The 24,893-nt window shown below is 41.7% G+C and overlaps 9 protein-coding genes across 9 annotated transcripts; 5 read left to right on the forward strand and 4 right to left on the reverse strand.

The window, feature by feature from the left end:
* Positions 1-572: 572 nt before the first annotated feature.
* On the reverse strand, positions 573-1,879 carry Bfra_010592 (uncharacterized protein; the record flags this gene model as incomplete). Its single annotated transcript, XM_037340923.1, has 2 exons — positions 573-1,593; positions 1,650-1,879. The coding sequence occupies 2 exons, from the start codon at positions 1,877-1,879 to the stop codon at positions 573-575; spliced, it is 1,251 nt and encodes a 416-aa protein (XP_037186566.1).
* A 1,034-nt stretch (positions 1,880-2,913) lies between these two features.
* Bfra_010593 (putative calmodulin protein) lies at positions 2,914-3,837 on the forward strand (the record flags this gene model as incomplete). The annotated part of the gene is made up of 6 exons (XM_037340924.1): positions 2,914-2,937; positions 3,029-3,079; positions 3,135-3,150; positions 3,217-3,342; positions 3,439-3,651; positions 3,729-3,837. 6 exons carry the CDS (start codon positions 2,914-2,916, stop codon positions 3,764-3,766), a joined length of 468 nt encoding a protein of 155 aa, XP_037186567.1. The 3' UTR covers positions 3,767-3,837.
* Positions 3,838-4,300: 463 nt separating this feature from the next.
* Bfra_010594 (uncharacterized protein) lies at positions 4,301-5,518 on the forward strand (the record flags this gene model as incomplete). The annotated part of the gene is made up of 1 exon (XM_037340925.1): positions 4,301-5,518. The coding sequence occupies one exon, from the start codon at positions 4,301-4,303 to the stop codon at positions 5,516-5,518; it is 1,218 nt and encodes a 405-aa protein (XP_037186568.1).
* Positions 5,519-6,399: 881 nt separating this feature from the next.
* Bfra_010595 (uncharacterized protein) lies at positions 6,400-7,671 on the reverse strand (the record flags this gene model as incomplete). Its single annotated transcript, XM_037340926.1, has 2 exons — positions 6,400-7,338; positions 7,654-7,671. 2 exons carry the CDS (start codon positions 7,669-7,671, stop codon positions 6,400-6,402), a joined length of 957 nt encoding a protein of 318 aa, XP_037186569.1.
* Positions 7,672-9,241: 1,570 nt separating this feature from the next.
* On the reverse strand, positions 9,242-9,826 carry Bfra_010596 (uncharacterized protein; the record flags this gene model as incomplete). The annotated part of the gene is made up of 1 exon (XM_037340927.1): positions 9,242-9,826. One exon carries the CDS (start codon positions 9,824-9,826, stop codon positions 9,242-9,244), a length of 585 nt encoding a protein of 194 aa, XP_037186570.1.
* Positions 9,827-9,841: 15 nt separating this feature from the next.
* Positions 9,842-10,751, reverse strand: Bfra_010597 (uncharacterized protein; the record flags this gene model as incomplete). Its single annotated transcript, XM_037340928.1, has 2 exons — positions 9,842-9,920; positions 10,312-10,751. 2 exons carry the CDS (start codon positions 10,749-10,751, stop codon positions 9,842-9,844), a joined length of 519 nt encoding a protein of 172 aa, XP_037186571.1.
* Positions 10,752-14,291: 3,540 nt separating this feature from the next.
* Positions 14,292-15,087, forward strand: Bfra_010598 (uncharacterized protein; the record flags this gene model as incomplete). The annotated part of the gene is made up of 3 exons (XM_037340929.1): positions 14,292-14,368; positions 14,605-14,708; positions 14,795-15,087. The coding sequence occupies 3 exons, from the start codon at positions 14,292-14,294 to the stop codon at positions 15,085-15,087; spliced, it is 474 nt and encodes a 157-aa protein (XP_037186572.1).
* Positions 15,088-17,634: 2,547 nt separating this feature from the next.
* On the forward strand, positions 17,635-18,924 carry Bfra_010599 (uncharacterized protein; the record flags this gene model as incomplete). The annotated part of the gene is made up of 1 exon (XM_037340930.1): positions 17,635-18,924. The coding sequence occupies one exon, from the start codon at positions 17,635-17,637 to the stop codon at positions 18,922-18,924; it is 1,290 nt and encodes a 429-aa protein (XP_037186573.1).
* A 3,236-nt stretch (positions 18,925-22,160) lies between these two features.
* On the forward strand, positions 22,161-23,111 carry Bfra_010600 (uncharacterized protein; the record flags this gene model as incomplete). Its single annotated transcript, XM_037340931.1, has 1 exon — positions 22,161-23,111. One exon carries the CDS (start codon positions 22,161-22,163, stop codon positions 23,109-23,111), a length of 951 nt encoding a protein of 316 aa, XP_037186574.1.
* Between the last annotated feature and the right edge of the window lie 1,782 nt (positions 23,112-24,893).

Raw genomic sequence — 24,893 nt, forward strand, 5'->3', positions numbered from 1 at the left:
CTACGGAACGATTCTATGAGATTGATATCCCATCTGCATCTCCATCTCCATCAAGTGCTGTTGACAACTCACAAGAGAATCAACACTCGTCACGAGTCTTAGATTGCAAAACCTATCAATTTCGAGGTTTTTAGATCCGTGTCATCGTCTTGAGAGTCAGATTCAAATCGGAAAAAATGCGAATTGAATCATGACACTTGTGGGAACTCTCGGGTAAAGAAAACAAGTCGATGAAACGAAGGAGTTGTCTTCAACGTAAAATTGATCTTCGCTAGCGAGAAATTCGAGTTTCTGGTGTCAAATCCTGGGTGTGTGCATTAATGTAACCAGCACGAGGTACAATTTCACAAATAATAGACTCTTTTTGAAGGAGTTGGGAATGACCAATTGATGTTTTCATTGATCGTGGTAGTTAAGAGAGACAAAAGTCTCCGTCTCAAATAGGTGTAATTCTTACCAAATAAACGCTCATTCTTGCTAAATTGGTATACTGACTCGCTATTCTAAGCATACAAATTATTCAAACTCCACGCTGACTCGTATTACTCGTCGCATCTATATGAAAATGATATTCAAGAATCATAACCCCATCCTCTCGCATCATTATACTCGCTCACGAAACTCGTCGCTGCTGCGATAACTCCAATCGCTCCATCCGCCAAAGCATTACCCGTACCACTTAAAGCACGTGCAGCCGCTTGACCTCTCGCAACTTCCGTTTGCAATATTTGTACCCTATAATCCTCATCCAGACAAGAATCTGTTCGGATCATTCGTCCCATAATTGCAGATCTCAAGGCAGCTTCCCAATGATTGACAAAATCATCTTCGCTTTGCACAGTTGGTTTTCGGGGGGAGACACCGGTTCCCGCACGTCTGTCTGCATATTGATATATACACCTCACAACCTCATAGCGACGAGTAACCAAGAAGAGAATTGGCCAGGAAACTACCCAGAGGAATGTGAGATAAAAGAACCAACGAATCCAAGTAGTCATTCGCCATCCGTTGATCACATGTGGCGAATAAACGATTACTCGTTTATGCGACGTGGGGAAGTTGACATGCACTTGACCACGGTAATTTGTAGATGTAACAATACGTCGTAAGAGATACTCCAGATGACTTTTATCGTGATTTATGATCTTGCGTTCGAATATGAAGCATTTCATGCTGGATGGATCGGAAACGAATTTTTCACACCAGGCTTGTAATTCATCCCCTGTTGAGCCGGACTCAATATCACAGTTTGAGAGGGAGGGCTCGAGAGACTTGATTATTCCTCCTCGATATCCTTTCTGATTATCCGGCAAGATCTCTAGTTTTCCTCCAGTTCTTATTCCGGTCGTGAGCAGATGTGTTAGATTCAGTCGGATGTGGAAATCCGTAATAGTTTCCGTTGAGTCTTTTTTGTGTCGACGCTCGGTTTCTCTATGAGTCCCTGATACTTCCACATAATAGGTCGGAGCATATTGAGCTTGTTCGAGAATCATTTGACGAAGAGCATCAGGATCTGTGGAATAATTTGGGAATCTCGTCCAGAAATCGGCTGAACTGTAGTCGTGCGAAGAGAAAGGAAGATCGGGAGGAGGGCTAGAGCAGAGTAAGTTAGTTTAAATTGCACGGCACACTTGATAAGGGATTCTTACATATACCAACCTACACCAGAGGTAGAGTGGGAATTGCTGGCAGATGGGCCATCGGCTCGCGAAAGAAGAGGTGCCGATGAGGATGTTTCTTCATAAGTTGGAAGATCCTCTTCGGGGTATTCTTGATCAATATTGTTAAGAAAGCTTGCCGAAGAAGTAGCAGCATTGCCAACTTCTATGAGATCTCTATGAGCATCAGCCTTGTAGGGCTGTGGCGTTTCTTTCCCCATATTGCAGATTCGTCGTGCCCGATGTAGGGCCGCGGATCTCGTCGACTGATGATATCGTTATTCCTTTGAGATCACCAGCGAGATTATCGTTCCAATGGATGGACAAAACCTGTGAGTTTGAGGCGACGTGGTATTTTTCAATGTAGTCGTGAAGTGAGGTGAGGTCGGTTGTTGCCTATGGAAGACACTCGCTTTGGACTTTGCACAGCCACAAAATCTTTCATGTGTACGTACAGAGATACTGACCTTAGGTCGATAGAAATATGAAGTCTGTTCATCTAATGATGAGTAAGGGACTCGTTTGTTCTTGGCATCTCACACTCCGTACAGCGTAACTTATTCCCAAAAGAGAAAAGACCTCAGCTTGATCCAATCCATCGTTTCCTCACGTATTTATTATATTGCCATGCGGCGGGATTGCTTCTTAAGGTTCCACTCAATGATTAACACAGCCACGACATCATCAATTAAAGGCATGGCTTCCATGCATGATAAATATTCCCCAGCTTTTTGGGACATGATGAGAAATCTTTCATGTTCCAAAAATAGATCAACATTATCATGAAACAGGACCCTTGATTTCGATTTTCTGTGTGTGTGTTGAGGATACTGAAGCTATTGAAGCAACAAATTGGTCAATATTCCAAACTTCTTTTTGGGTGTGGGAATGGAATGAGACGGAACTGGAGCTCTTATCAGTGATCACCCATTTTTACCGAAAGGTTCTCTCTACCAATGGAAAGGATTGTCATTTGTGGAGAATTTTGAGCTGCCACTCAATTTTTGGGATTCTAGGCCGCGTTGCTTGATTTGCTCGATTCGTTGCGGGTAAAGGTCCAAAATAAAGATCTCGCCTTATGAAACGGTTCTAGCAAAAAACATCTCGAGCCACTTTATATCATCACCCCTCTCAAACGGTCAAACCCCTTCAACCCCTTTTAGTCGTTCATCTGAAATCGATATTTATTGTTTGCGCCAAATCATTTACATCTGCCAAGTATCTAAAGTATTTGCACCATACATACTACACCAGAATGTCGGAGTTAAAGAATGCCAAAGTAAGTTTCAAAAATTGAAAGCTTCACGAGAGATGTCTTGATATGCATACTTTACGCGTACTCACCAGTGCTGACTCCTCCTCTGTTCTAGGGTCTCAGCAATGAGGAGATTCAAGCATATAGAGATGCTTTCTCTATTTTCGTAAGTCAAACTTCTGATTTGAATGTTCGCGCAAAATGCTTACTCTCATATACAGGATAAAGACGGTGATGGTATGCGCAATTCAACCCCGCACTTGCTCTTCGCAATCCTTTTCTAACAATCCTACCTTTAACCAGGAACCATTTCCACCGCCGAGCTCGCAGAAGCAATGAAATCTTTGGGACAAAATCCATCAGATGCGGAAATTCAAGATATGATTAATGAGGTTGATGTTGATCAATCTGGAACAGTCGATTTTGACGGTTTGTTACACCGCGATACACCACGAATACCCCACATCTTCACATCGTCAACACTTTCATTCGAACTCTTCTAACCATATTTTGTTCGAAATACAGAATTCCTCAAGATGATGACTGCCGAAACAAAGGGCGTTGACTTCGAACAAGAAATGCGCAGCGCTTTCCAAGTATTCGATGTTGATGGAAGTGGCACAATTTCCCCAGAAGAAATCTACAAGTTGATGGCATCTTTGGGGGAGAATTTGTCAGAAGAAGAGATCAAGAGTATGGTGAAGGAGGTGGATAAGAATGGTGACGGAAGCATAGATTGTACGAAACCCCCTCTTGAAATACTCTTCAAACCTCTCCAGACTTGCACAATTACTAACGAGATTCTGTTCTTTTAGATGAGGAGTTCGTTTCATTCATTCGCGACAACAAATAAGGAATCAGCACTAATTGGGGAAAATCATGAAATTGGAGAAATTTTGGATCTCATATGAAGTTACATAAAATACCATAGGAATATACACCATTTTGTTCTAGCCGTCCTTTTCAATGGGGATGAAAGTTTCATTCATGCTACACATGGATCAAGTGAGTGTTTTCAACACCATCACGAACGTAGCATTTCCATTTTGATTTTATGTTGAAATCTTACTTTCTAGCATTGGTTCTCAAACTTGTTGTATCAACTTTGTGGAGCTTCTATGTTCTTAAACAATCCTTCAACAGCTTATTGTTCGAGTACAAAGAATTATTCGGGCTCAAAGGACTTTTGAACTTTTGAAAAGGAAGATGATTTCTCTCATACACTTCTAACATCATCAAGGAACAATGGCATTGTAGTTCTTATATGTAGGCATTTCTTTAGCTCGTATCGCTCACACATTTTCTAGATAACTCAACTTCTTCCCAGAATACCCTAAACACATTTTGACTACTGTAGCACAATCACAACCCTTAGCCTTTGACCAAGATGTCTCCGAGCTCGACAATAGAAAGTACCAAAGAGATAGCAGTCAAGTCTGAGACTAGGCTCACATTTGGTATCGAGATCGAATATCTCTTAGCTACTGTTCATCCCGTTCATCCTGCTCCTCATCCAAAGGATCCACGTGAGAAAGATGGAAAGAAATTAAGTAGCATAGACGAAGCTAATGATAACATTGGCGAAAGACTCAAGGCTAAGGGTATACCAGTAGCAGTAACTGTGTGGGGAAATGCAGATACATCGCCGAGTGATGCAGAATTAAGAACTAAATGGCAATTTAAATCTGATTCGAGTGTCAGCCCAAAAGAGCGAATTCACCCAAATTATAGAGAATTTGGTATGGAAATATCATCTCCACCCTACTATTACGATCAGGCTTCGCGAGAACTTATTCCAGTAGTCTTAGAGACGTTAAGAAATAACTATCTAGTTCGAGTTAATGACAGTGCAGGCTTCCACGTTCACGTTGGCAACGAGTATGATGGGTTTTCTTTCCCTGTATTCCGCAACCTGGTTGCAATTTTGTATACTTACGAACGGCAGATTCGGCTTATGGTCTCCGCCGAGCGGGTGCAGACTTCACAAGAATATTGCCGATCATTTACCTGGTGCACTTTCGCCACGAATGTCCCAGATGTCACGCGTCTCGAATTCCTCAACCACATTCTTTCCTACCAAAACCAAGACCACTGGAAACAATTTTGGACTGACATGACAGCGGGCGTTGGAGGACGACTTGCATTCAACTTGGTCAACTTGAAACTCCCGTACGAGTCTGAAAAACGCACCATCGAATTCCGTCTCCATCCCGGAACTCTAGATCCAGAGGTCATGCTCAATTGGGTCCACTTCTGCATCAAAGTCACGGAGAAAGCATGTCTTATCAAAGACGAAGACGAACTCTACGAGCTACTCAGGCGCGATGTCGAAAAGCCCATTGGCACCGCCGGAGATGACTGTAGTACGGTTGATTTTCTCATGTGGCTGGGCTGTCCGGCGCAGGCGTACTTCTATGGTGCTCCCCTAGTATCAGATCCCGAGGGCCTCAAATATCGTATACGAGAGGATGAGAAGGTGGAACAGGTTAGTCGGGCGCTGGCGGTGTTGACAAAGACAAGGTTGGAAGAGAGGATGAGGAGAGCGCAACATGCGAGAGATTTTCCTGGGGATGATGCGGATTTCTCAGAGGTGGAGTCGGATTAGAAATCAAAGGTAGGTGGTAGGTTTCTTCCTCCTTCTTCTAGCTGCTTTGTCCGCGAAGCATGGGTAAGTCGTAGCAATATAGATTTTGTTGATAGGTTCATTCCTGTAGTTTATTTGATAGGTTTTTAATCAGTTGTGAGATGTAATTTTTGTCTTTTTTTTTGAATATTGGGGAAAATGTGAGTGGCAATATAAATAGAGATGGAGATGGAGAGTTTATGGTGGATACATTAAGTATAATGTGTAGAGTTTACATACCTATGTTAGTGAATGGATATATCGAATAATGGTATAGTTTTCAACTCTGACATTTTCTACCTTTTATCTGTTTCGCATCGCTGGGTATGGGGTTATGGGTTATGGGTTGTGAGCAAGGTATGTGAATATGAATATTTTACGGGGATAGGATGGCGCACAGCTGCATAATGGAATAGAATGGTCAAGAGAGGAGAGGTCTGGTTGTTGTTTGTCTTGATTGCTGATAGCTTCCTAGCTATGACTATGGGAAATTGAAAAAGGAAAAAGTCCTTGGTACGCTGGGAGTTGGGGGAAATATTTGCTTAGCTTTGGGGATATGTGCGGTTTGAGGCGAGGAGTGAGGTGTTGATTTGACGAGTGTTGGTTTGAGGATTTGCTGTGTGGCTCGTTGTGTTTTTCGGTGTGCCACTCGCCTCACTCCGGGTACCCGCGCAGTGTCTCCTTAAAATGTGTATCTGGTAATTTGCTATGGTTCTTGATTGTGTTTCTGGATGTATAGCGTGAACGGAGGATATAAAATATCAGACCACAGAACCGGGTTGTGAATGGCTGAGTCGAGATGGGTGCAAAAGTAGTGTGTCCTGATTCTGTGGACAAACAGCCGGCTTTTCATCTCCAGATCATCATTCGGGAGCCTTCGGTGCGGAATTTTGACGAAGCCGGGAGTCTCGAGATGTTAGCTTCAGCTTTAGCTTTGGCTTTTGTACCGGGGTCGATACCGGGGTTAGTATTGATTTTCCCCCTGATTTCGATACCGGGGTTGGTGTTGACTTTCCCCCTGATTTCGATATCGGCGTTGTCTTCAAGATTGGGAGTTCCTCCAGTTCTTCCTCCGTTTCATCATCTTCCACCACCTCTTTCATGATTCTCTCCAGCTTAGCAGCATATCTATCCAGCTCCGCCATGACATCCACTTCCACCGCTCGATTCTCACTCCTCGGGATACAATGATACTTCACATGATATCCCAAACTCGCCTGTCCCAATTTATGCAACTTCTCATTCAACTGGTCAAACTGCAAGATTAAATCTACATACGGCAAGCGTTTACTCGGAATCATCCCTTTCGTCGCATCGTCAAATGGCCATTTGTGCAGAAGCGAAATTACTTCTTCGGAGGAAGAATAGATGTCCAGATAAAAACCTGCTCCGTCGTTGAGCTCGGCCCGGAATTTTGGCTCGGCGTTGATGGGGAGATAATAGGTGTCTGGATCGGAATTGGTGGCTTTGAGGGTTTCGATTCGCTTGAGGGCGGAGCGCTGCGCGAGGAGGATGGAGGAGAACGTGGCGCGAATGGGGGTTACTGGGTGGCGGGAGGTGGGTGGGAGGATCCCCGAGTAGATTTTGGACTGGGAGGGGTAGACGTGCGTGTAGCGGGCGGCGTAGGCGGCGTAGGTTTGGGGGGGTGTTGGGTGGGGGAGGCAGAGGGAGAGGGAGGGGGAGAGGGGTTTGAGATGGCGGGAGAGAATGTGCGGGTCGAGCCGTGGGTGTGGTAGGTTAGGATGTGCGCCATGGTGAGCTTGGGATTGGTGAGATTTTGGGTGGATAGATGATGAATCGATCTATGAATGGTTGAGGATTCTGAACATCCGATCCTGCGGGCTTAGCTCCAGCGATGTTTGAAAGGGGTTGGATCGATTACCACCACCGACGAGGAATTTGAGAAAAATATGATAAGAAGAAGAAGAAAAATCACTCTAATGATAACCTGGAATTCTTTTGCCAAAAAAAAACACTTGAAGATATCAAAATGAATTTCTCGACGAATTTCAGCACTTGGGATTATATAATGATGAGTTGAGATTGTAGTATCTAATGTTATATTATCCTGGAGGTAGGGGAAAGAGGAGATAGGAACGATTGACTTTTTTGCTGACTGGATGACTCTTTCTCATGTTTTTTCATATTGTCTGGGTGTTGAATGAATTGACGATAGATGGAAAATGGAAAGAACGGATATGCGGGGATATACGGGGAGGTGGTGAGTTTGAGTTTGGGATTGGATTTTGGGGAAAGTGCTGAGGAAGAAGGGGGAGGCGGGTGTGGAGATAGTTGATAGTTGCTTTGGGGTTTATATGAGGATGAGGATTTTTGAAAATGATATGATGGAATGGGGGAGTATGGGATAGTATGTTCAGTATGGGAAATGATGGAATTGTATGATGCTAATGGTTGGATGATTTGTATATTTTTGTTATTACTATGGAATCTAAGGAATCTGAGAAAAGGGGATTGAACTGAGATGTTAGTTGTTGGTCGGGATTAGAGTAGGTGTCTATCTTGTGCAGATGAAGGATATGTATAGGTTGAATATGAATTGTATGGGAAGCATAAAAGCACTCTCTCGCCAATCATCGGGAGGTGGAATCATATATGGATACATGAACTAACGGGATACTTCTCAAGTTTCTAAAGTTGCAAGATATTGATTCTCAGGTTGTTTGATATTGGGATTCATCGTTCTTTTTCTTAGTCTATGATAATTCATGAATACAATTTTCAAAGGGTTCGGATTGATGTTTCAAAAGATGTTGTCAAGTCAATTTTTGCGGTATCCTGTCGGTTTGTATACCCATTAGTAGAGGATCATTCGAAATATGATGTCTTTGAATTTCTTGTAGATGTTTTTTTATTGATTTTCAAGGGAGATACTGTATGCGTTGAAGATCCGCTGTGAGGTTGGTATACCTGATGGATAATGGCGTGAAAAGATGATTTTGGTGGGTCGGTTGAAACTTTTTGTGTTGAGTTTGGAGATTGTTGGGTTGGAAAGGGGAAGTATGTCGTTTCTTTCTGGTGGTTATAGTCTTTTACTGTTATGGTGAGTTGAGGATTGCAGTTAGGATGGTAGTCGGAATGATAATAGTCAGGACGGCATAAGTGATGTGCCTTGTTAATTCACAAGATGAATATCGGTAGCCAAACGGATCCTGTGCCTGGTGCTCACTTAGTAGGACTACATTGTTTATGTTAACCTGCTCTAAAAATACTTTTCTTTGTTCAGTTATTAGACGAGCGATGAAGACTGAGAAAGGGTTAAGAACAATGGTATTTAACAAAGTAATCTCTGCTCGTTTATGTTGAATGGATTGACTGTCCTTATTTATACTAGCCTAGTATTAGTCATCAAGAGATGTATCTTCTCTTTATTCGATAGTCTTTAATACGATAGTCATTACAATGCAAGCCTCGGTAAACCTACAAGAGTTTATCTTTCAAGGGAATAAAGATTATCTAAGACGAATCCTTTGTTATTACAAGGAATTATTCACTCACAGTCACTCACTGTATCACAAAGAAAGACGGGGAAATTTTTTTGGGGTTTATATAAGATTTAATTTAGGAAATGTATGTCAATTTGAATAGCGAGGGCCAGCCTCGAGCTAAATCTCGCTTTAGCACTTACTTACTAGTTCATGCTGATATGTGTGTATACATATCCTCCGCCACCATATCCGAGGATGATCACTCCATATCAACACCTTCCTCGTACTGAGTCCAGAAGTCAGCTCCTAGAACTTGGTCTGCGGCCATTACTGCTGCTTGGTATTCGGAGGCTTTAGCGCGGTCCTCTTCAGCCCATATCTGTTTCAAGGGAGCCATCATTTCTTCGATTTCTTGTTGCCATTCTACAGGCATTTCTATGTTAAAGTCATGAGATGCTATTGAGTCACCAGAAGGTACGATAAATCGTTCGATTTGCGGCTGTAATTTCTGAGCTGGTTTCCTAGCTGGTTTCTGAGCGGGTTTCTGAGCGGGTTTCTGAGCGGGTCTTTCGACACCAGGACGATCAGCTGCTTTGCGTGCCTTGAAAATGCGTCTCCGCCGTTGCCTGATGGTTTCAATGGTATAAGTTCTGATAGGCCATGGGTCCTGCGCAAACGCGACACCACCAATGTGATGTTTCGCTTGTTCAATTGTCATTTGAAAAATAACTGACTTAATTCTTAGTCTCTCCTCTTGCCCATCAACTGTGTGCATAATGATACTTGCAAGATAAGCCGTCTCGCTATGGCCCCAGCGAGATTGCTTTGTTATTTCTGTTGGCATGTTTGCGGTGATTGATTAGGCTGTGAAGTGTGTATTTGAAGCTTTTATCTGGCTAGATGTGATATTAGTGTAGGTAATTGCTTCTGAAAGTTGTCTGTGGATAAGGAACTAGTACAGAGACACAGATTGGCCACCTATTTAAGTGTCTAATAGACACGTTGTTCAGATATTATTCCAAACTTCTCACAAAAAATTCCATGGTTGTTCAAAACTGATTCGTCAAAACGGTGAACAAAGTCAGAATAGAATCCAGTCCCATAGCAAAGTGCAGGTACAGCTTATGCTGAAAGTGAATAACTTTGCCATTAACAATGCCAATAAATATATGTAGAATTATCAATGTCCTCGCTGGAAGAGTTATCGGGGTGTTATCAATTAGATACTTGAAACATTTTTTCCAATCATAGATTCTTGACTGAAAATGCTTATCAGAAATATTCATAAAGGCCTGGGATAGCGACAAATAAATGTTAGCATGCCATTACATCAGAAAGCTCCATTTGTTAGCGCGCCCCTTGCCTCCCGAGCTCATGGAACTAAAGTGGGCTTTGATCATATTGTAGGCGGCATCCTCATCCTGATCAATGATTTTTTTTGCAAGTTTATTCTTAACAGCAGTTGTTGTACTACCAGACTTGGCGACGTCAGACTTGGCGACGTCAGACTTGACGATATCTGCTTTCTGGAAATGACCGCGAAGGTTGGAGAATACATCGTTGTAAACTGTATTCGTGGTTTCTATTGTCGATGATGAATTGGCGGTCTTCTCTATTACCAATCCTTCAATCGGCCTGACTAAATCTTCTGTGGTTTTGTTCATCTTCGGCTTGGTTGCTGTGTTCTTTGTGATACCGTTGGTACGAACTCGTGCGCTGGTAACATTTCTCTTTTGTTCCTCTCGAGGATCGATCGCTGATGGAGCCATGGTGAAGAAAGTCTTGTCTGTGTTGGTATTTAGCAAAATCCTTTTTACTTACTTTTTGGTTTGCAGTCTAATAAAGAAAGACTGTAAGACATTCAAAGAAAGTGAGTCTTTGAAACACCTAAGTAGTTCAAATTACTTCGAAATTATCTGAATAAGCAGAATTTTATAGAATGGCTTACCTTTGCTTGCAGATTTTTTCTAATGTATTTTTGTTCAGGATTTCGAGTTGTGATATCCGATGGTAATGTGGCTTTATGAAGATCAATTTATTTCTTGAATGTATAATTGAGAGAGTGGAATTGGCAAGAGAGAAGAATTTGTATACTGTAAAACTGGTGTGAAAGCTACGTTATTGCACGCTAGGCATGTACTACTGCTGCGCTAAACATATTCGCTTCTTCATCTGATGTTTCTACATCCCCAACATCGCGTCATGTGCTGATATCTTGGATTTAAAACACGGCGCTTGGCTGAACTCGGAAACTCGCTAACCTGAAAGAGTGTGGACCTTCACGCTTAAGTCGTGCTATGAACAGTATCTAGGGCTAGACAGGTGAATTTGAACTGGTTTCTTTGCACTAGAGCCGCTAGTTTCGGTGATTGATTTTGGCCATGAACGAAAACTTATGGAGTAGATATTGGGATGGAAATTGGCCAACGATTAAGGAGTGACTATTTCTCTTCCTTGGCCCTCTCATACCTTGGATGAGGTATCAAAATATCTGATAGCAGTTCTTGTAATATGAATACTTTATCTGTGTGATAACGAGTTTTCATTTGATCTTCATCTTTTCCTCTATTCTACATCAGGAATGGGAAAATCTGGGGTAATGTGGGTATATTTACATGTGCTAGAGTTGCTTATGGTATCACTAGTGAATCAGTTCCTGACCTAACCCATGATGAATCATATGTTATTGGAAATTAGTAGATAGTTCTGTTCATGCATGACTCGCCATGTTACTTTCGGGTTACGTACAGTCAACGGAAGTCATCTTTCTACGTTACTACACATTATATAATGATTCAATGTAACCACCTGAGGCAAAATTATATAAGTCTTATAAGTAAGAAAGCTGTTCCTCTAGCAGGTTTCAGTGATTAAATAGATATAGAATGGCAACCTTGGAACTCGAGGTTGGGCTACCTAGCAAGTTGATTGGTATAGGAATGATATCCATTCTGCACTTCATCAGTTTAAAATTACTGTCGAATATCATTGTAGGGCTTCTAAGTGCTTCTGGGTGTTTCAAAAAGTTCCTTCCTAGCTCGGTATTGCTAGCTTCAAGAACTCCAATGTTGCAAGTCTCGAAATTCTGCCACCGCCTATTCAAGTTTTAGATACTGCTAGTCCCGACGTTTCCCTCTGCTGCGATAAGCGCCAAAGATATACAGTAAAGAGATAGAATAATACCATTGAACTCCCAAATTATTTGCGTTGGATTTCAACGGATTCAATATACTCAGGCTCAGAATAAAAGATACATATACAGACCTAACGGACGTTCTAAATCATAAGTTTTGCGAGATTTGATACCCGTATTCTTCCTCAAACCTCCCGTTCCTAGCCAAGATGTAGATTATACTGTCTCTTTCTTGCAATTTATCCATACCTAGCTATGTCTACGACATCGAGTTTATCTTGGCTGTGCGTCCCGACGAGTAGAGGTATGACTCATCCCTGATGGAGTGAAGGGCATATACCCATTCCAAATTGTGATAAGTCAAGGAGGTAGAATAGTCGACTATTTCTAATGATTTCCATTGAAGTTTGTACCTGCCGCTGCCACTGATATAGCTCTGCTCTGTATTGCTAACAACAAGTTATCCGCGAAGAGCCCGACAATTCCATTATGTAGTTGAATAGATCCCATGTATGAATAGATGATTGCAAATATTATATCATGGGGGAAACATAGAGTTCAGCCTGTTGATTCCATCAGAAGTAATTGTCTCATGATTTGTTCCAGGTTACTGACCGTTCGTTTGCAAGTTACAGTTCAGCAATCAACCAAATTATCGATTGAGAGAGAAGGCAGAGGGATATAATGAAAGATAATGATCGACGGAGTGCATTGTGGATTACAGAATATGAGTTAACTATGTCCAGGGTCTACATAGTATGAAATGGATTCACGCTACAACTTAAACATCGCTATACCGCTAGATTCATTGCACAATCGATTGTGTTCTATCTCAATATGATATGTCTATGTGAACTGGAAATGAAGGAGGCGGGAACCGTCACGGAAAGATGCATCTAAAGCTATTGGTCTCAGACTAGGGTCTCCAATAGTCTAGTTCGAGAACAATTGATATTCTATTATTGAGACTCGCTAGAACGCTGAAATCCTTCAACTTCTTGATAAAAATTATAATGGTGAAATGTTTCTAGAAATTGCTAGTTCACATCTTATCTCTTGGCCCGAACTATCGGACACTCGTCCCAGAATGTATGCAAAAGGAAAAATTTGCGTGTACAACAATTCGAGGACGTGTTCTAACAATTCTTTGACATGTAATGAAAGAAGGAGTCATGCTGTTGCGCTCGCTGTTGCTATCATGGTAATCATTTTCTGGAAGATTTCGTGAATCTGTCAGTTCTAAAGAATGTCGTGTGCGTAGATGTCAATCAAGATATAATTTGTGGAATCAAGAGAAAAGCACTAACAATAAGAAGACCCTATGAACCGGAACATTTTATCTATTAACAGTAACAAGATTGAAGGATCGAAATTGCGATTGATGTTCTGTTTTGTAAATGTTTTATGATAGTGGACGTTGTCATTCCACGTCTAGTTAGTAGGCTGATAGTCGCGAAATTTCTTTTGAATGATCATCGAGCATTTTAAAAGCTCCTATCTCTTGACACCAGCTAGTGAAATCCCAATTTCGACATCTATGTTGACAACAAAATGAACTGAAACTTCTCAACTCGGGTCTAGTCTCCACATGCTTACCTAAGATATCGCAACTCTCTTGCGACAGACACTCTACCAGTATTTCTTGATTTCTCAACAGCCGCCGTTGACCCAATGATGATATGTACTCTTTTCCTTACATACAATGTGTACTATCGGATTTCCCCTTGAACCAATCACTACTCTTCCCCTGCTTTCCAATTATATATGCATTCCTTGCATCATCTTAGTCCGACTATGGATACATGCATATATCTAATCCCTATATCTACTAGCTTCAATGCTATTCAAGTAAACACCCAATCATTAACTTTCCTCAAAAAGCTTGTCTTGAGAAGCTCAAGTCCAAGCTTCTTTCCTGCTTACAGGAACAAGAGAACAAGTGTGATATGAAATTCTGGGGGTGAGTGTAAATGTAGTCTTAGCCAGTAAGCGCCTCCTCTTTCCCCAGCTGAAGCTCCTGCCCCCCCCAAGTTCGGGTTCTACAGGTTTCAATTCGCTTTCCATCTCATCTCTATCAATTTTATACCTATCAAACAATCATCATATATTTGTACACTCATCCATATATTTATTAAAGTATTTTTGTCACAAAACATCGAAATATATCAACTTCAATATGAGTACAAGAAAGAGAAAGGCTGAAGACGAGGAGCTCGTCGCTCTTCCCTCGGATGAGAGCGAGGAGGAAGAGGAGTAAGTGTTGCACCTCTCCTCGATTCATTGATTTCCCATAGAACTCTCAATGAGCTCTATCCATGATATCTAGTCGTCAGCTGCGTGTTAGTTGATTGGATCATACATGAGTTACATTTGGACATTGTATTTTTCGTTTGGTATCAATTTACGGATCATCGCATCGCTTGATTGGATATACTTGGTTGCTCATTCTTTCATTGATGAAATCGTAACTAATTGGCGCATTTTGACAGGTATGAAGACTCCGACGCTGAAGCCGCAGCAGCAGTATCTGCTGCATCAGATGAGGACGATAGTGACGAGGACGAAGAAGGATTAGAAGAAGAGGAAGTTCAAGGTATGCGGGGCGATGCGACAAGTTGCAAAAATTCATCCCTTCATAGCCATTAACTCTTACAAACATACTAACGAATACTTGTATAGAAACGGCACCACCATCGAAAAAGCGCAAAGTCATCACCAACGACGTATCTGTCGATGAAAATGAAATTGTTCCTATCGACGACGACGAAGATGGCGATGACAACGAAGCCGAAGCCGAAGTCGAACCCGATGATGATGGAGTAGAAGATGAAGAAGATTCCGCTGCCGAGGATTCAGTTGGCGGTTCTGGACCTACCAGTAAAGCTGCTGAAATAAAGGGAGGAGTTGTTCCTGAAGAGGAAAATCTGGATGAAGTTCCAGAAGCTGTTGCTGATGATGAAGATGATGAGTAGATAAGCTTGCTTATCGTCATATCATTTTTACGATGCGCGGTGTATCCACCTCAAGTTAGAGACCGTGCGGGATGCGAAATAAGAAATGAATGGATGAGATGAGTGATGGATTTTTGGACGGTAATTTATGGGCTGCCGAAGAACAACAGGAAGTTGGCAATCTAGTTGGTTTGGATAGATGTAATAGGGAACAAAAGGGGGCGAAATGAAAATTGTTGTGTGGATGTAGTTGTTTTCTTTATTCTCTTGTTCTAAGTCGACCTAGTTCTTCAGAACTTCTATATATTCTCTTCTTAACCCCATCAATTGTCATGATGTCGCCATTGAATTTTTGGTCTTCAACAGTGATCCCAACCCACAAAAGCACGAATTTTTGTCATTGACGTCAAGTCCATGCACTGGCGACATTTGAGCAAATGAGTACGAGCACCACGTATCGTTGGCGTATTCCTACGGCTGCAACTAGATAGAGCGCCGATAGTACAAATAGATAGTTTTGGAGCCAAGTCGCACTTCTAGCCACTCGAAATAGCGGTATCCTACTTGCAATCTTAATTTTGACCGCACTTATAATTGTTGACATCCATTGTCAACTACCTAATAACAATGTCTCTTCGATTTAATTCAGGCGGTGATTGAGCCCCAAGAAAAGAAACCTATGTCGAGTAGGATGGAACACCGAGAGATCAAATACACACACTATTTTCCACATTTGATATCAAATCAGAAATTGGTATCATCATACTGGTACAATGCAAATAAAATGTTTATATTTTCAATATATAATTTCATTTGAGCGATTTGATCTCCCGGGGTTTCCGTCCTGCTGAAGCCTGTTTGACCCCTTCATCTTAACCGAAATCCGAACTTACACCTCATTTCATCTCATCATCTCAGTTAATGATGCTTTTCTTGTTATATTCTTGTTTCCCTCAGTGATCTGTTATCATAATTAGTGGACTCCACCATTGGTCAGCCAGGACATGCTCGAACCGACCCAGCAATTTCATTTATCGCTACCATCGTCCAAGCACATGGGAAATTTGCACCACTTGTACCACTATCGCTAGAGTGGAGAATTTAATCTTTACTACCGCGTTTTGTGTCTGTTTGATAGGGTTGTAGCCTGCGTGCAAAGCATGTCTAAACTTTAAAGACACGGCATGAAATGGTTTGGTGCGTTTTTTATGTTATTTATATTGCGAGGTAACTTTTTAAGTCCTTAGCTTGATTACTCCTTCACGATAACTCCGTATACCTGATAGCCACCGCAATTTGCACTCTTGGATTAAGAAGAGCATGCGAAAGGAACAGATTTTCATCCGAGACTACCAAATCTATCATGGATGACTATCTGTTTCAAATTTCCCCATATTAGTAATCGAGAAAGTCCCTACTGGATGCTAATGGCGTCGTTTTTATGCAAGACGGCTGAATAGATCTGGTATTATTTCTTTTTTTCCCACTCCGTGCTTTGGTTCCTCCCTCACTTGGGTCGGTGCCTGTATATCTTTTTTCCTTCCGTCTATTCCATCTATTGATCATAATTCCTTACGACCTGCTCGAGTAATAAAACATCGTATCGCATCATATGATTACCGCGGCGAATCTCCAATCATCTATTTCACTTCCTCTTGAGCTATACAAAAAGCCTATCAAGTCGTTTATCACAATCGATACAGGGATTTATAACCCTACGATTAAGATATAGATCGACAGTGAGAAAGAACCCTAGTCGAAACAGCCCCCCCACGACTCTATATCCACCAATTCCATCTATCTGTTGATGTACCTGTGCATTCACTACCCAACCAAACACTTTTTATTTGCCTAGGAAATCCTCATAAAATCTTTTACAACGACAATCTTTACTTCCATTCAGCCAAAACGTACCCTGGCGGTTAGCAGACGTTGTTATTCTTAACATTCATTCATTCCCTGTCTTCTCCGTCATTCTTTTCCTCTATAACGATCGCTCACGTCACCACTTCTTTTGTGCTTCCTTCACAGTCCCCAGTTTTAGGGCAATTCCTCGATCCACAATCCCACCTGCCGTGTTCCACGGTTTGGCTGTCCTGTCTTTGTTGTTGTTTGAAGAAAACATAACTTTAAGAGGGGCTTTATTATCTCCTTGACCCGCACTCCCTTTTTTCACCGAGTCTTTGACTTGGCCACATTACTTTCGGGATAGGGTTGATCTTAATCGTTGCTTTTTCCTCTTATTGCTCACTCACTGTTGGAAAATCATTTATCTCAATCGTTGACCGTTTCTCTATTTTTACCTGCTTGCTGCGCTCGCTCACTGACACATTTCATACTCTCGCTTTAAAGTTTTCATATACGTTGTTTTCTTTTGTGTTTTTATATTTATGATTTATACTGATTGATACCTTCTTCGTACCTTCTATTTTCGTCGTTTGTCCATCACGAGTTACCTTGGGCACCCATTTTTTTTTTCCATACGAACCTGTTGTCAAAGTTTGTGGAGGGATACCCACTCACCATTTGATTGAAAGAGTCAAAAGAAAGGCCGAATCCTTCCCGAAGATGCCTTTCACACGCCGTCTTTCCCAATTCTTTTCCTCATCACCTTCGTTGCCGCTGCCTGAGAAAGACATGCATACTGTTGATATCGATTCTTCTAAGCCTATTTCTTTACCACCTTCTATATCGGAAGAAGTCATTATTACGAGCACGATTACTGAGGAAAACGAGGACAACAAGGAGTCAAGTCATGTATCCGTTGAGCAGTTGCCCCAATCAACCAAAAGACCTCGACGAAAAACGATAAGAAAAATCTTCCGTAGATTCTCTTTTCAGTCACCTCCTAAAGACTCTACACCTGCATCTCGTAACTTATCGCAAGTCCACCATGTCTTTATGGTGGAAACCCCACCGAATTTACCCGCTCTCACAACCACAACTGATGTCCCACCTCTCGACATCCATGAACCAATAGATTACACCAGAATTCAAATCTCCTCCCTTCCTTTTCCTTTCCCAGAACTTGCATCGCCTCTTCGAAGATCTCTCAATGCCGACCAAAAACTCAATTGCTCCGATTCCGGTTACTTTTCTCTAGCCTGTACCTCTTCATCCTCCCTATCGCCTGCCCTTCCATCACTAACTTTACATCTCATCCGCCGCATCAATAAAGCTATACTCTTACTCGAATATCAAGAATTGTTGACTACCCGTTTCTCAACAAACTTGGCCTTCTTATTTGGTAAGAAAGAAATGGCAATATGGCGGACAAGAAAGTTGAGTGATGATACTAAGGAGTTAATAATTATTACATTGACAAAGTTGAGGGAATTGGTTGGGAAAACAATGGTTCACAAGATGGGATTGGTGAGGAGGAGCAGAAGTGTATTGGGGGAGGCTGTGGAAGCTATTATCTCAAGTCGAAGACGGGATTCTGGTGTGGAGACAGAGACACCAACTGCGGAAACCCCTTCGGAAACCCATTCGGAAACCGCTTTGGAAACCCCCTCCGAAACAAGCGAGCCAGCCCTCAGCCCTGAAATTATTGGAACTTCGAGAACACAGACGAAATTGGAAGTCCAGGCTAAAATGAGAGAAGCTTTACAAATTCTCAGAGATGATATTGCAATGCAAAGGAGGTTAGATGAAGTTCTCAGAGCGGGGATCGTAGGAAGTTGTGGGGATGAAAGATTAATGATGGGGTTGCCGAGTAGAAGTGAGAGACTTTGTCTAAGGAGATTTGTGGGATTTGTGGAGGGAAGAGTGACCGAACTCGGTGGTGCTTATGTGAGGGTTGAGAAGGCTGTTGGCGGACTAGAAAGATCGGGATACGAAAAAGTGGTGATCAAATAAAGGATTGGAGTTGTAGTAAGAGGAAATGGGGGGCAGATAAGCAATATATCTGGAACCTTGATTTCGGGTCAAATGGAAATGAAAATTGTCATTTCGCTTGTCGGCCGATAACGAAACCACATATTTCTGGGGATCAGCAGGCCATGGAACACCACAGGTCTTGGGCAAAGAATCTCGCTAGGGAGGAGTAAACAGACGAGAGGGACGAGGCAGGTACTCCTGGTTACACGGAACAGGCGCATGCTTAGAAAGCTTTGAATACTTATGGATGGGTTAGGTAATGATATGGAGTTTAATGAGTGGAATCACTGGGATTGGTCAACATAGATACGAGGAGGCGAGTCAATGGTATTTTTGCATATATGGGAGTAGTAGAAGCTGGAAGCGGATGGGATGGGATAGAATCGGAATGTTAGAAAATTACAAAGAGCCACTTCTTAACAATAGAATATTATTCAAAAACAATATGATGAGCGAGACGGAGGGGCTCACAGTATTTTGCCTTGCGTCATTCTCGTGTCCCAGGTCTGTTATCCTTGATCCTCTAAGTGGAGTTCCGATCAGGAGCCACTTCTCGTATTAAGTGAAGTGTTCTTCTCCACCCCCTCATTCTCCACTATCCAGAAAGGCTTGGCGACATCGTTTGGTTAAATGGAAAAGTTTTTCTTGACCGACGCTATGAACTTCTTGTTTTGAACACATCCTTGGTTTCTTGGATTTCACGAGTATTGTCGTCAGTAGGTAGTCGCGAGTTTCCACTTGTTCTCTCAAAATTTTCGCGATTCTCAACGACTTGTATTGATGTTGAGTTGGCAAGATACTCAGGCATGGGAGGAGTTCGTGTTGGCGTTTTTATGTGCTATCACTGTTGATTTTGAAGTTTATCGATGGGGCATAGTAAGGAATATAAAAGAAACATTTTTTCCAGAAGATTCTAGATGTGGAAACCCAATATCCAGGCTTTGAATTGCAAAATTTCCTTGTTCGACATGCGTTAGGTCTTGGGAGGAGGGAGGTGAGAAGTTCCTTAGATTGTGTCGACGCCGCTTTCCTCGAGTTGAAGAGAGCAAGAATAGGATGGATTGGTGTGGTTTTATGCTTAGAGAGTAAAGAAACAAGGTGAGAAGGCTCAGAAGGGATAATTTGGGTTGGTGAATGTCAGTTCATGGAGTTAAATGAACGAATTGTCTGCGTTTTGATCAGTGGATACAGCTTGGTAATTGAAATTTCAAGGGACTCGTTTACTTGAGAACAAACACTCTTGCAGGAGTGTTTGTAAATCTTGGAGGGCATATTGTAAGGGTACGCTTGAGTACACTGCTGTAACTTTGAGAATAGGTGGAGTTCATTCTAGACCTCAATGATATCAACAACCAGAAGAGCTTTGAGACAGATCATCAAGTGCTGTCATTTCTGAAAGACAGAGGAGGTGACGGTATGGGATTGGAAGCCATATCAGGTGATAACCAAAGTTTTTATTGATGGTGAAAATTTTAGCGATAGGAGTACCATTTGTTGAGACAGTAGAAATAGATTTGGTAGCTAGTAGTTCCATATAACCGGTCTTGAGCATTCGTCTCGTTCTTTAGTAAAGATCTACGGTGAACTCAGAGGGCGATATTCTTTCGAATTTTGGCTTTATTTCATGATTTGATTATTTCTCTTATGAAAAAATTTGAAGGTTAAGTTTGAATGGTGAATAACTTTTATGGACAGATATTAGTGCAATAGCAAACAATTATCACTGCCTACTAGAGGAGGAGTAAATAAGATGGCCTGCCAGTCAAATGAGGCTGTTGAATAATACCTTACAAACAGCCCGGAGGCAGTGAATTCCATATTCACATTCACCATCGCATGCATACCAACCTAAAATTTCTGTGTCTTCTTTCTCGAGCCCCACTAGAACATCAATAAGCAGCGCATATATGAACTGCATCTTCGGAAGTTCTGGAGACGGCAGCTCAGGCATACCAGGTATAAGAAGCTTGCAGATGCTCTGCGGGTATTACATTTGGAGCACATTCTGAGATTGAATTTTGTAAGGAAATAAGCTTTGGAAGAGGAGAAACGTCGAGGGAGCTAGATAGGAATGGTTACGGTAGGATTGGTTACCGTCATTAGTACAAATAATCTATTGTTGTTGACTTAAGTCAAGCGCATGGAGTCTATTGTTGTTATTGAACTTACTTTGCAGAAGTTGAAATGATGATGTTAAGAAGATTGTATAAACTACATCATAACAAAGGATCTAGGAACATCAGTACTAATACTAAAGAGATATGCGATGAAAGATCTTCAAAGCAGCAGAAAAAGCTCTTTGGATATCAGAAGTTGTAATAGATGTTCTAGATCTGTTCTCTTAAATAGAGTCAAGTTTCATGTGCTGTGGTGTTGACAGTCTAGTGAATGCTTGCGTCAATATCAAAAAAGGAAAGTGGGGGAAGCTTATGGATTTGTGACGACCACTGCAAAAAACCAAGGGTAATAATAATGGTATATGTTCTTTTTTCCTTAATGGTTGCTGGGCTATTCACTATTTAGTCTATGGAGCATAAGTGGAACAAAAATATTATTATTGACTCTTACACATGGTCGCTTCTATGATGTATACCAATATTATCTGCCTACAGCAGTTGTTACAGTTAGTGCTGGTGAATAAATAGGACAAAGATCATGTGAAAGATTCTGTAACAAAATCTGCAGAGACCAATAGCACCAACTCGAAAGCCAGGGTTAAGACGAACTGAAAGTCTAGCATCGCCAGTTCTTGGGACTTCCTGAGTGGTCAAATTTTAAAGTACGGCATAAAGTTCACCTTAGTGGCTTTTAGAAACTCGCTTATCATCAATAAAATAACAGACTAATAAATAGACAGTACCAACGATGACTGTTCTTTAGCTGAAGGACAATGGCATAGCCCAACATTCGGTCAGCACTTGAAATAACAATTTTTCCCTCCGCAAAATTTCACAACAATCATACAAAGGTTTCAAAGAGAATTCTGCCTCCTTCTCGAATTTGATAGCATGCTTCGTATGCTGCCCAAACTTTACATTCATCTTTGGATATATTTCGACAATCGGTTGGTTCATGATTGGATTACATAAGTATTCGGGCCGTTGAACAAGATTTACCCAATTCCAGCAAGTTCCAGGCACTATCTTTAAATTGTTACTGTAAGAGTTCACTTTATCCCCTCATCACAAAGTTATTCATGACTTCTTCTAACAAACATGCACACAAGCTCGAGACTTCGGTATATCCTCGCCATGGTTAAACGGCTTTTCATCGATACTGATGATGTATGGTCCGAGTTAGGAGCGGATTTCAGAGAACTAAGAACCAAACAATCTAAATCACATGCTGGCTCAAGTCCTAATTCCCCCCTGCCAGTCTCTACTTCAACCACAATACCGCCTCCTGACCCAATGGAAAGCGTTGCTTTCTCTTCGATAATCACATGTACAGATGATACACCTTTGGTCGACCTTTTCGATCTATCAAGGTCCCCCTCTCCACTTTCGTCACTCAGCTCTACCTCTACCGATACCAGCATGTTCGAAGAACCAACTGAAATAGCGAGTACGATGACCCCCAAGGGATATGTCATGAATTTTTGTACCATCAGATTCAGCAAGACATATTATCTAGATTTCCAAATACCCCTGACGCATCGCGACCCATACTTTGATCTTACCCAGGATCCAACCTTTTGGCCCGAGTTTTTTTACTACAATCCGAACTATAGTCACACAAAGAACGCTATTCCCTACATTCAACGCTGTCTCGACTTGATGTACGACAAGACTGGAGATGTGAGCAATTTGCTTGCTGCCCTTGTATTTGCTTGGACATACAATGATGATTCAGCAACTGCCGGCTTTTGGGCAAAGCTCTACGAACAGATTATGGCAGCGTTGCCTTTCAAGAACGCAGATGGTCAAGAGATCGTTTACCTAGGAAGATTCGAGATGCCAGGCGGCGTGAACATAGGCTGCTGGAACAAAGCGATGCAGGAATTCTTCGAAGAAAAAGGCCACTTAAGCGAATTTGTGTATTTTGGAGTCGGTTTTAACCATGGGTTTGAATGGCTTCAAAGAAAGCCAGTAGAGGGAATTTTGGAAAGGGAGCAGATGGAGAGTGAATGGGTAGTCGAGTTGCCAAGAAACGAATACTATTGTTGAGCAGTTTGGAGGATGATGGGGCTATACTTGGATACGATTAGTGTTCAATGCGGTGGAGTATTTAAAAATCATCGTACATGGAATGAAGAAAGAAAGAACTCAAACAAATGGACTAGATCATCTGATCCCCATAGTATACTGCAAAGGTCTATATTACTTGTATAGCCCGTAGATGGTAATCCTGGTTCCGTATCTTCATTGAATTCGATATAACTGTATTTTTCGTGATGCTATACTGAGAAGAGATAAGACAGGCTTTAAACTGATGCAGGAAGAAGAATGTTGAAGTCTCTGCAAAATACGGGTCAGATATCACCCTGACAGATGGTATACAATGTACGCATCGGCAATCAAGTTGTCTGTGTTTTTCATTTCAATTCTGTAACTTTATCTCTCCATTAATCTGCAAGTTCTTTGCAAAAGGAAAGATATGAAACACGCAAATCAGTGAAGCAGGTGTCCAGTTGTTAATGTCAATAGGGATCTAGTTCAACGATCAGTTCCGGCGTCAGACACTGGTCTGGTCTTGTTTGGAAAACCACAGGGGATCGAGCTGGAAAGATGCTACTAGTTTCTGTATGAAGTGAAGAAATTTGGTATTTTGGCATTTGATGCACCCTCGCGTGGACGAAGATCAGATCGATTGTGTTTGGGTAGGTAGTCAAAATTTCCAGTCACAACGATCTTGATCATTAATGAAATGTAGAGACGATTTGATATTCATTTGACCGAAGTTTTCGACCGAATGATAATTTACTAATTCTCTCCACCTCACTCGAGCTCATGGTACAGGATCCAGAAGAGAGACCTTGATAGCAAATCGGATTATTTGCTTGGCTACCTAGATAGATAACGACATGAGCATCTAACTTATCCTCCACCGCTTGGTGGAGAGACATTTGAGATTTGTCTTGCAGGGAAAGTATCCAATGACCAACGGCAATTCATGCATGTCACTGGCATTCATTCGATATCATAGGTTGTGTTTTGAAAGTCGTCATTGAAGCTCTAGTGGACCAGGTTGCGGTAATATTTGACGTTATATCGAGTTGTGTCTAACACGATGAAGTGCGGTGTATCGGTGAGCTTATCAAAATTTAGCGCCGGGGAATTCGGCCTAGCCCGTCAATGTTTAAATTTACTTTTGTAGTCACCGAAATACGAATTACTTCATAAAACCCATACTTTGACAGCTTTTTTGTTTTCTTTGTTATTACTAGATGTTTTACCTCAAAATTCTATGGTGAGTAGTATAGCGATACGGGTAGTTACCATGATTGCTTCAAGAGGCTTGGAGGAACCCCGTGCAGCAATCGTGAACGGTACACATCTTCCCAGGATAATGTATATCAAAGTCACACAGCTGGCCGCCTTGGTGGAATCCTTCATCCAAGTGTGAATCCATCGGCACAGGTTCAACTCGGAAAGTTATGCCAATGAAGTTTCTTTCCGTTGAACTCAATTCCTTCGTGAAATGTTTGCCATCGTTATCGTGATTTTCCACAAGGGTGGGCGCAGTTTGAGGTTAAGGCTGATTTCATATGTAAGCTGCAGGGCCTTTCAGGACACATCTGAAAAGTAATTGGATGTGTTTGTGTTCAATCCTTGTCGTTATTCCATCTTATGGGTCTTGGGGCTCAGCTTGTGTTTCTTGCAGTGTTCCTGAGCATGTCGAGAGAACAAGCATGCAGTGCAACATCCACCACTCTTACTACTAATATTCTTCATGCTCTACGGTTTCATTTGTCGCAGTATTCAATGAACATCTTCATTCCGCCTGGG

Source organism: Botrytis fragariae (assembly GCF_013461495.1).
Source record: "Botrytis fragariae strain BVB16 chromosome Unknown tig00000797, whole genome shotgun sequence".
Classification (NCBI taxonomy): domain Eukaryota; kingdom Fungi; phylum Ascomycota; class Leotiomycetes; order Helotiales; family Sclerotiniaceae; genus Botrytis; species Botrytis fragariae.